The 10630-nt window shown below is 40.1% G+C and overlaps 1 protein-coding gene across 2 annotated transcripts in view; it reads right to left on the bottom strand.

Moving 5' to 3' along the window:
* Positions 1–1377: 1377 nt before the first annotated feature.
* The window catches only part of camk1b (calcium/calmodulin-dependent protein kinase Ib), a 37170-nt gene continuing 27917 nt past the window's right edge, over positions 1378–10630 (bottom strand). For both annotated transcript variants that reach the window (XM_074686749.1, XM_074686664.1), the window contains 9 exons: positions 9000–9074; positions 7280–7418; positions 6837–6963; positions 6545–6620; positions 6228–6340; positions 5115–5193; positions 4898–4985; positions 4663–4732; positions 1378–4555 (listed from right to left, as the gene is read on the bottom strand). In XM_074686749.1, coding sequence (XP_074542850.1) covers positions 4473–4555; positions 4663–4732; positions 4898–4985; positions 5115–5193; positions 6228–6340; positions 6545–6620; positions 6837–6963; positions 7280–7418; positions 9000–9074 — 850 coding nt within the window. In that variant the 3' untranslated portion in view covers positions 1378–4472. The remainder of the gene's footprint in view (positions 4556–4662; positions 4733–4897; positions 4986–5114; positions 5194–6227; positions 6341–6544; positions 6621–6836; positions 6964–7279; positions 7419–8999; positions 9075–10630) is intronic.

Raw genomic sequence — 10630 nt, 5'->3', positions numbered from 1 at the left:
AAATCTTATTCATATTTTACATTTTTTCTGTTAGATAAAAGGCACGCACTCTGTAGTGTGTAACCAACTGTTGGAGTGTCTATTAAAGGTCCCATATTTTGCTTCTTTTCTGCAGTTTAATATGGATCATTGACGTCTTCATGAAATGGTAGTAACATGTTTTGGTCCAAAAAGCCAATAAATCAAGCACAGCAGCATTGTTTCCAGGCTCTCATAGCCCCTCTGTTCATAACAGTCTGATTTAGTGGGCGTGGCCTTCATATGTAAATGAGCCACCTCTGATACCGCCCCGCTCTTCCGCGTCACTGAGAGCGGCGCCACGAGCTCCGAGTGCACAATGTTTAGAAAACAGCAAAGCTCTTTACCGTAACATTACAGGCCAAAACAACAGGCTAACCCCAGCTAAATTTAACATCCTGAGGCTAACACAGAGACAGGGGGGACACTGAGGAAAAGCTCTTACGTCTGCTCCACAGCACACAGCATTTAAAATACTCACATTTCCAGGGTCCGAGGTTTGTTGGTGGATGGTTGGTAATGCACCTGGATTCAGGACCAGTCTATTCGCTAGCCCTCTGTTGTACTGTCCAAAGTTGGAAAAGCAGTTGGCTGTGAAGTGACTAGCACACACATGCACAGTTTTACTGAGTGTAGCTGGCACATTTCCTTGATACATTAACTCTAGCCACTTAGTCTTGTCTTCTTCCGAGATGGGAAGCTTGTGCATGGAACTTTGTGGCTGTTTACTGCTGCTGCTGCGGGTAGGGGAGTGGGTGGGGAGGGGGTTCGGGGGTATCTGCTCCGGTGGACCAATCAGGTCAGACTTGCTCCTGATTGGTTGAAAAAGGGACTCGCTGACGTCGGCAAATCCCCAAAATCCAAACAGCTGGTTTTAGGTCAGGAATTTACATTCACAAGCACTACTAACTGGTTTTGTCATTAAATATCACGTATTGTGGGCTGGGAGGAAAGCCAAAGACCCACAAATTTCACTAAAAGACTACATCTACATATCCCAAAATAATGGGTCGTCCAAACCAAAGTTTAAACATTTTAAAAGCAACTAAATCAAAAATTAACAGTCTCTGCATGGATATGATTGGCAGTACTTATTTCTTGGCCCTAATTCAATATTTTTTTGCTATGAATGATTTTTTCTTGTCATGTGATGGGCTCCATACAATCTTCCCTGGTATACAGGAAATAAGTTACAAAGAGGAAGCCTGCATCCAACGATGGCACTTAAACCTGCCCAAAAAGTAACTATTTTGAAGTATTTCCTTTTTTTTTTCCAGAGATCATAAATATAATAGCTTAAAAAAGCTTCAGAAGCTTAGGTTTTTGGAACAAATAGACTAAGACAGATTCATAGTGCATAGACAAGGATTTTAATGTAGGCTATGTTACACTTACAAATCTGTTCCAAGCACAGGTCACTGAGTTCACACTGAGTCACTTTTCAACAACCCATGATGCACTGCATCTGTGTTTACATTTGTACTGTTGTAGCCCCCAAAGCATTTATTAAAAGGTGATACATTTGTGCAACAAATTCCGTCTCACGCTGGTAATCTTCAACAAAGGGTTAATAAGTGGTCAAAGCATGGATCTTGTCATGGATCTTTTTCTTCTGTGGGCCGATGTACGGGGAAGTCAAATGCAAATATGTATAAATATATCCACACATCCTGCCAAGGGAAACTCAGTATCACTTCTTTCATGAACCCTTGCTTGCTGTAATTTGCTTGATGTTTTTCTAACCAGGTGGTTAAGTGGTGAGGTAATGTGATACTGCTATGTGGTTATGTATTTCAACACTTGTTTCATCGCACTTGAATTTTTCCCTGCATCATTGCCTCATCAGGGTGCTCAGTTTTAACAAACAATTCATTATGCTCAATTGTAGAAACTTCCTCTAATACATCTTGATTTGATTGTATGAAACCCATTTTCTTATGGGGCTTCTTGAGTACTTTTGCAGCTGAGTGTGATGAAAAAAGCTTAAAAAAGTATTAATCTTTGTATTTTTAAACATAGGTAATGAATATTCATCATTAAGTGAAGTATAAGTGCTTTATCAGTCTGACTGTGTTGGTGGGGATGGTTCAAATTAGAAATCTTCTATTTTTTTTTAAATTTGTGGATAAATGTGATATTCCCAGTCGGCCAATTGAATAAGATGATATTCTAAACGCCTCCGCTTGCCCGTTCTTTGTTTAGACCTTCATTTCTCACATGAATTCATCAGGTACAGACAGGTTACACCGAACACCCAGAAACAATAATCATCTTTTCATTGTGTTATACAGCTTGAAACCACCAGTTACAGCACTTTCCAAATATACAATACCCACCCAACAGAAATGCAGGTTAAAGCCTGAAAACAGCCGAAAGCAGCACAGGGCCTTTTGTCACCAATCGATTGATACAACAGCCTTCGTTGCACCTTATTCGTCTGCTCAACAAACTTTTTTAACAATTTGAGCATTGAGGACGTAAAACTTTCCTCTATCTGCATTAATCTTTCAGCAAGCACATCATTACCTGTATACACTCTACTTATTTTGGTCACTGGGATCACACATTTTTAGCCACATCATGCAAACTTCATTACTGCCAAACACTCCACTGAAAGAGAGTTCAGAAAGAAATGACAGGACAGGACGGAGTGATCAGACAAAGGACCAAGGTCCTGTCAGTATGCGAACTCACCATCACTGTTACTGAAAACCAGCTGGGAGCTTACCTCACTCCCTGACTATCAAGGTAAACTTTAATAATTTTAAATAATGTGTTTTAAAGCTCCTCTGCAGCCCATACTTAACACAACATTCTTTAAGAACAACTTGCAGCGCAGGGTTCTTTATAAAAACTAATAAAAAACAAACAGTGTGCTGTGAGATGAATGAAAATGGATAAGGATAATTCCACTTTGTGCAGAAACATAAAACATTGATGGATGAATAGATGGATTGAGTCAATCTGCTGCGTTTTGAACTTCTTTAATTTGTTTCTCTAAATATGCTTCACATCAAGGACATGTCCCTTTAAAAGAACAAAAAATGAATAGGTTTGCAATGACAGCATGATAACAGTACATAGTGATGGATGCATATCAAGTTTAAATCACTCTTTCCCCTGTTTTTTTTTCCACTCTCAGTTTCCGTTAAGCTGTCCCTTTCTTTTAAAAGGTTAAATGGCAACTTTTGCTTCAAATTTATGAATGTTTTGTATAGAAATACATAAAAATGCATCTTTAATGTGTGATTAAGGGGATTAATTCCCATACTGTATGATTTTTTGAAGTATTTCTGCCAAACAAAAAAGTTAATAAAACCATGTCTTTAAAGCATTGTTGCTACCATTTTTAAACTAAAGTTTTGGATGATAAAAACTTAATAATGAGGGCACCGTACTTGATGTACACGGGCCTCCCTTTAAAATAATGCAACCAAATTTTGACACAAAAAGCATAAAAAGTGCATTTTCTTGTTGAAAATGTAAAACATAAAAAATATGAAACTACAGCAAAAATCCATGCTGCTGAAAAGAATGAAATACATCCAAAGTAAACCAAAAAACCCATTTCAATATATCCTAAAGGCACCTTAGACAAAGATAAATCCCTGTGGTTGAGTGGTTAAAAATAAAAATAGAGCAGGGAGAAAAAAATTTCCCTTGAAAAAGCCGAACCACTTCATGAAAACACCAGATTGAAAGCTACATTAATGGACTTCTCATTGCATAAACTATTCAGTAACTGAGTGTCTAAAAGAATGACTTTTAGACAGAGTTCAGCTCCAATTTCACTTTGTCTGTTTTAAATATGCAACATATAAAATTCTCTTTTTTTCCTCCTGAATAACTTTGTACACTTCACTACTTCTTTGCTTCTTACTTCATATTTAAAAGATGACAAAGCATGACAGGGAAACTCTTTCCTCATCATGCATGTATTGTTTCAGGATTAATGCTCAGTGAGAGGTTAAAAAGACAACACTAAGAATATGTGAAACAATAAAACAAACAAAGAGACAGGTTGAAAAATCATGAGTAAAACAGAGTCCAACAAGCTCTGACCTGCTGCAAAAACAATTCCCCTGACACGCTGCTGCAGGAGGTTACCTTTCCCTCCTTTGCAGGCTCTCCCCCAAAACCAACCTATCCCAAACCATCAACTCAGCCTGTGAAAGAGATTCCCTCTAGGTGCATCATCATCATCATTATTATCGTCATCATTATCATTTTCATATTCTTCATCATCAAGTCTCCCTCCTTCTCCTCCTTGTAATCCGTTTCATGTCTTCCCTTTCAGGCTGGACAGGCTTGCTCCCCCTGCAGGCAAGAGGCTAGAATGACGCTGTCTTCCTAACCAGATGAGGGGGGACATGGTGCCTCTGGTTCCACTGAGGGGGCTTAAACTGGAAAGTTGCTGGGATTGATTACACAGGTTAGTGGAGCGGGTGCAGGGATCACACCCTGCTGGTCGGTTGGCAGTGATAGGAGCAGTTAGACAGATCATCAGGCTCTGAGCATCCTTCTTCACAACACGATTCTAAAGACCAAAGAAAAAGTACGTGGATGTGGTCCAAACTTTCCTGTATGATTTACAATGTTTTCAACTTTTTTTCTGCTGTGTGTGAGGTAAAAAAAACCCTTTACCTGAATCCTGCCCTGTGCCCAGTTGAAGACGCCTCATGTGACGAACCACTGCTGTAGCGTTAAATGCTTGCTGCAGAAGAGAACACAAAAATGCAATCTCACTGAGAAAACTTTAGATTTACACTAATCAGGCACTGATAGTTCACTCGACAGGAACCTGTAAGCAGCCTTAAGTTCTGATTAAGAAAAAAAGAAAATAATCCTGGAAAGAGTATCCTGGATGGACTAGTCTTACCTTCCATTTGCTCTTGGCAAAATTTTTCTTGATCTGAGCACTGACGGACTCATGGATGTTCTTATCCAGAGCGGTGTCTCCAGAAATCCTGACAAGACAAAACACGTGCAGCCACAGTCACAAGAGCTGCACAATATTCATAACCTGGATGGGTTAATAAAGCTCAATAATGTAACTTCTGCCAGAGTAAAGACATCTTTTCAGTGTGAGTGTGTACCAGGGGTGCTGCAGAGCCTGTTCACAGGTGTAGCGTCTGTTGGGGTCTTTCTCCATCAGGTGGACGATGAAGTCTTTAGCTAAAATGAAAAAGAAGGGACAAAATAGTCAAAACTGGAACAGTTCACCATTGGAAACACCGATGTGGTTGGTTTATTTATGGGGGCCAAAACCATGACATCAGTTTATGACTGGAAATTATAAAACTGCTGTAAACAACAGTAAACAGATACAATTGTGAAAGAGAATAAGCTGATTTTTAATTTTATAATTTGTTTTGAAAGACTGAGAGGTCCTCGCCTTGAGCAGGGAAACAGGGACACAGGCCAAGAACCAGGACTGAGAAAAATGAAAAGTCAACATGGGATCATTGTCTTGGCTCAAGGAAGGAACACCTGCGAGGTGACAGGTGATCAGATAGAAACACTGACTGGAAAACTTCAGACGTTACTTTCCCTTTGGCCTGATTTTGGAGACAAATCTTGGAAAGAAGTCAGTGTCTGTCTTGTGCTGATGACTTCAGGAGCTTCTGCTAACAAGCCCTGGATGAGGATTTCAGCACTGGAATTTTTCCCGCTGGCTGAGGAGGTTTGTGTTTTGGTAAGAGAGAGAAACCTGACATATCAATGAGCCTCCTGGCTATAACAGGTTTAATTAAAAGAGGAGGATGCAGGAGGGGACTTGTTTTTGTTAAACATGTATGTGCAGTGTTTCAATCCTTTAATAATGCCTACAATCATAGAAAATACTTTGCAGAGATACTTGAGTTAGAAAACATTTGTGTGGGTGCAGGCCAGGTGAAGAAAAAAAAAAGCTGTAATATGCTACTGGAATAGTTTTTATTTTGTTGCACTGCATTGCAGTGGAAGCAGAATTGTAGTGTGTCTCCAGTAAGTGGGCACAAGTGTCTCCGACACAGATAATTACTATTTTGCAATGAGTTTGGTTTAATTTAATTGGTTTAAGGGGAGATTTTGTGCCTACAGAAGTTTAAAACTGTTCAACATCAGGACATTTATAGATGTAGAGCGCTTTTACCATGTTGCTCTGTGTCTCTATAAAAAATCAAAATGGTGCTTCCACCTGAAGAACAAAAGCTTTATATGAACTCTACCTGAGTCTGAGATATCATCCCAGTATGGGGAATCAAACTCATATTCTGCCTTCAGGATCTGTTCGAACAGTTTGGCATCATTCTCGTCGTAGAATGGAGGGTAACCACACAACCTGGGACACACAGCAGAGCACAGTTGTCAGGTTTCTCCACAAATGTACAAAAGCTTTCCTGTTACACTGAAATGACGATCCCTGAAGTTATTAAAGTGTTCAGAGTCCAAACACTGACGACTGACACAGAACAAGAAACAGATGACGTGAAAATCTCTGAATGAAAAACATATTTATCTGGTGTAAGAAATAAACTGTACTCACAGAATGTAGGCTATGACACCGATAGACCAGCAATCCACTGCTTTGCTGTAGGGTTTCTGGGCCAACACTTCGGGGGCTGGTGGAACAAACGTTGTAATAGAGGAATTTAGGTCAGATAAAACTGACAATGTTTGACTCACATTTGGATTCAAACACTCTGAGAAACGTTATGTGAAACTTTCTCCAGTTTCCCCTGAATGACTCACATAATAGTCCTGTAATTCTGGATTAAAATAAAACAGATTAATCAAAGGCAGATTTCCTCATTTAGCAAAATATCTTGAGTCTTTACCAACATATCCAGGTGTTCCACAAGCTGTGGACATCACACTGCCAGTGCCCTCGATTTTGGACAGACCAAAGTCACTGATCATGATCTTGGAGTCTTCATCCATGCTGTAGTAGAGCAGGTTCTCAGGCTGCCAGGACAAAATCAAAACCAGGGATGCTTTTGAAACTCAGTCATGATAATCATGCAAAAACTGAGCACACAAAAGCACACAGACATTTCCACCCTAATGGGATGATATGGTTGTACCAAAGGGGATTTCATTAAAGTCGACTTTTGTTTTCCATCAGCACAGCCATACTCGAATGGAAGATTAAACATGCTCAGAAGAAATGTTCCATTTGGAGAAGAATGGGATTTTGTGGGTTTATGGATCAAGTTTTAAACTTTTAGATGTGCTAATGTGCACAATAGCTTTTCTATGAAATCTGTTACTCTTGACTCACCTTAAGGTCTCGGTGCACGATGCCCATGTCATGGAGGTATTTGACTGCATCCAGGATCTGCTGAATGAGCTTACTGGCGTCTTTCTCTGTGTAGAAGCCCTTCTCTATGATGCGATCAAATAGTTCCCCTCCAGAAACCCTGGAAAAGGAGGCAAAGATCCACTTATAGGAAGGAAGCAAAGTTTGTCTGGGTTGGGGAATTAGTGTTTGCTTTAAGTAAAGAAGTTGAAGTAGCCTATCTCGGAGTCTTGCTCGTGAGTGAGGGTAGACTGGATTGTAAGTCTGACAAGTGTATTGGTAATGCAAGTGTTGCAGTGGAGTGTTGAGGGGCAGGGGAGCTGAGCTGGAAGGAAAAGTTCAGTCTATGTTACAGTCCTCACCTATGTTCATGAGCTATGAGTGCTGACTGAAAGAAAGAGGTCACAGATAGAAGAGACATGAATGAGTTTCCTCCAGAGGGATGGGCTCAGCCTCAGAGATAATGAGCAGGGACAACTCGAAGGAGCTCGGAGTAGAGCTGCTGCTTCTTTGTACTGAATGGAGTCAGCTGAGGTGGTTTGGACACTTGGTAAGAAGGTAATCTGTGCAAGTCCAACTGGGGGGAGGCCCCAAGGTAGACCAAAACCCGATGGAGGGATTATAAACCCCATCTGGCCAACTCAAGTCCGGAAAGGCAAAGGATAATGAGTAGATGCATAAAAACAGTTTGTAAAATATTACACTAAACTGTACTGACATTACAGCTCAGAATCTGACTCAGTGATGATTAAAAGCACAGCGTTGTCAGATAATATGTGCCAACAAGTCATGAACAAATTATCTCTAAAAAAATGTAAAGAAAAGGGCACGACGAACATGCATCACACTGACTCTTTTAAAGATATTCAGACTAATTTGTATAAAGACATCTTCATAGCGATACATCTTTTCAAAAACATTGTTTGTGAAAAGTATTACACTGTTGCATCTTATAATAACTTTTGAAATAACTTTTGAAATAACAAAGAAAGACAAAAGGATTTTAATGTGAAACTTAAAAAACGTAAACAACACGATATGCTGTACTATATCTGTCATGTATTATACTTTGACACCACTAGGTGGAGACTAAATCCTGTCAAAAGAAATATTATCCATACAGGCTCACATGCTCACACAAATGGAAAGATGGGGGGAGAAAAAAGGAAGGAAAGACAAAAAGGAGTCAAAAAGGAACTAGAGGAGAATTTCTTTGAGCATTTTTAAGTCTTGAAGAAAAGAAACTGAAGTGGGAGTGAGAAACACAAAGTTTCAGCATAACCTCCACAAATCTGTTCCTAAGGGTTTCTAAGGGACCGATTCAGAAATATCTAGAAACCAAAGATACCCGAGAAGAGAGTTGCTCTCAAATCATTATCCCCTGTGTTTGTCATATTTCCTCTGTTTTGTTGTTGACTGTGTTTACTGCATTAATGATTGACACTTTTTTTTACCCCTCAGTTGATGGCACCCCTGTTTTCACTTTGACATTTCAGTGGGTGAGGTTGACAGGCTGCAGGTGTGAGGGCTAATCTCCAACTGATGTTTGTGAGTACACAGTGCAGTGTTAACTTATGTGTGTTCGCACGAGTGTTGGAGTGTCACAGATTGAAATAAATGGCATTTGACTTACAGTGTGTGTGTGGGAGACATGAGCTAACACACAAACGAATCACACAAACCCACACATGTGAATACTCACAGTTGCATGACAAGGTAGAGGTGTGTTTTACTTTCGAAAATCTCTTCCAGGGAAACGATGTTGGCATGTTTGATCCTGTGAAGAAGAGGAGACAGATACAGAAAGATGTCATAGTTTGGTAGTAGTTACTTTTATTTTCCTGTAGATTTCTTCAGGTCTTTCTCATTATGTTTGTTTGGGGTAGTCAGTGTGTAACCTCTGCCCTGCAGTCACATCATGTGTTTCTCACTGACAGGAGAGGAGGCTACACTGTGTGGTGCCGTGCAGCTTTCTAATTGGCTGAACTCTGTGATCTGCTGCCCCCTGAGACCCATGGGTGCAGAGACAGAGGTGTGAGGATGACTCACTACGCATAGATTGGTATTGTACCTTTCTGCCTGAGCAGTATACATGTTACCATACCTGTACTACATTCAGTGGCCACCTCATTACTCCTTGAGAATCCAGTCTCTTACAAAATAACACAAAAGAGTCGGTCGAGGGACTCTGTCCCAGTTACCTTCATCAACATTTACAAACTGTACAGTGGATGTAAATTGTTGATGGTAGAACAGATTAAGATATTTCTTATTCAAACTTTGATGCATGTCTTTGTTGTCTACTTAACCAAAGAGTAGTTTTTACTTATTCAGAGGGACTAAGGCGCATAATGAGCAGCTTGTTGAGTTTCTGAAAAACCTGTTCTCTTTAATTTGCTCCTGGCAAAAACTGATTTGGAAGAGAATATGGTGTCCATCTAATAAGGTATCTAGTTCATAAGAAGCGTCAATATGTCACAAACGTACAGGCTTCTAAGCCTCTAAATGATTTGAATCTGTATCGATATAAACTGTAAACTCCAGTGAGTCTCAGCACCCAGCTTCTGATTTCCTGGATTGTAGCCTGTCAACTGCCTCTTATCAACCTGTTCAACCAGCGTCAGATATCTCATGACAGCTCTGCCTTAGTATACCCCATTTATCAGCCTGCTTACAATAAATTTCCCTTTTTCACTCCTCTTACTTAAGTGCGATCTTGCATTTTGGGTCCAATTCAGTAACTCTTGTACAACCCACACCAAGGTAACCTTTAGGAACAGTAACCAGACCACATTTCAGGTCGTTAAGTTCAACATTTGAATGTTTTGGCATGTTCCTGCATTAGAAAAGTTAACTATGGCTATGTTTCTCAAACTGTGGTCTATGGACCACTGCTGGTCTGCCAGTGCCCCCTAGTAGTCTGCCACAAAAATGAGTACAGTGAAATATTCCTTGAACTAACAAGTCTTCAGGCAAAATCAACATGTCTTGGTGGCTTTAGATGAGAACAATAAGGTGCAACAGCGAGATGATTCAGCCTCAGTGAGCATTGTGGACTATGTGGAAGCTAACATTAGTGCCAGTGCTAGTAACATGTATGAGTTTGTAATGCATTAGTTTGCTACCCAGGCAGTTTTCAGGGGTGATTCTAACTTGGTGGTCTGTGAGCTTTTGGGTGCAGCTAAGTGGTCCTTAATTTGAAACAATCTAAGACCCACTGAACAAGTATTACCGTTTCTGAAACCATCCTTTACTAGCAGTGCCAACTGATTAGGCCAGTGTGCTGTAAGTGCTTCACATACTGTTGCCAATGACACACAGTGCTAATGTCTG

This window comes from Halichoeres trimaculatus, unplaced genomic scaffold (genome assembly GCF_033239565.1).
Source record: "Halichoeres trimaculatus isolate MK-OKI-2021-1 unplaced genomic scaffold, fHalTri1.1 fHalTri1_scaffold_1, whole genome shotgun sequence".
In the NCBI taxonomy this organism is placed as follows: domain Eukaryota; kingdom Metazoa; phylum Chordata; class Actinopteri; order Labriformes; family Labridae; genus Halichoeres; species Halichoeres trimaculatus.
The sequence above is the reverse complement of the archived record's forward strand: the minus strand, read 5'-3'. Positions and strand labels throughout refer to the sequence as shown.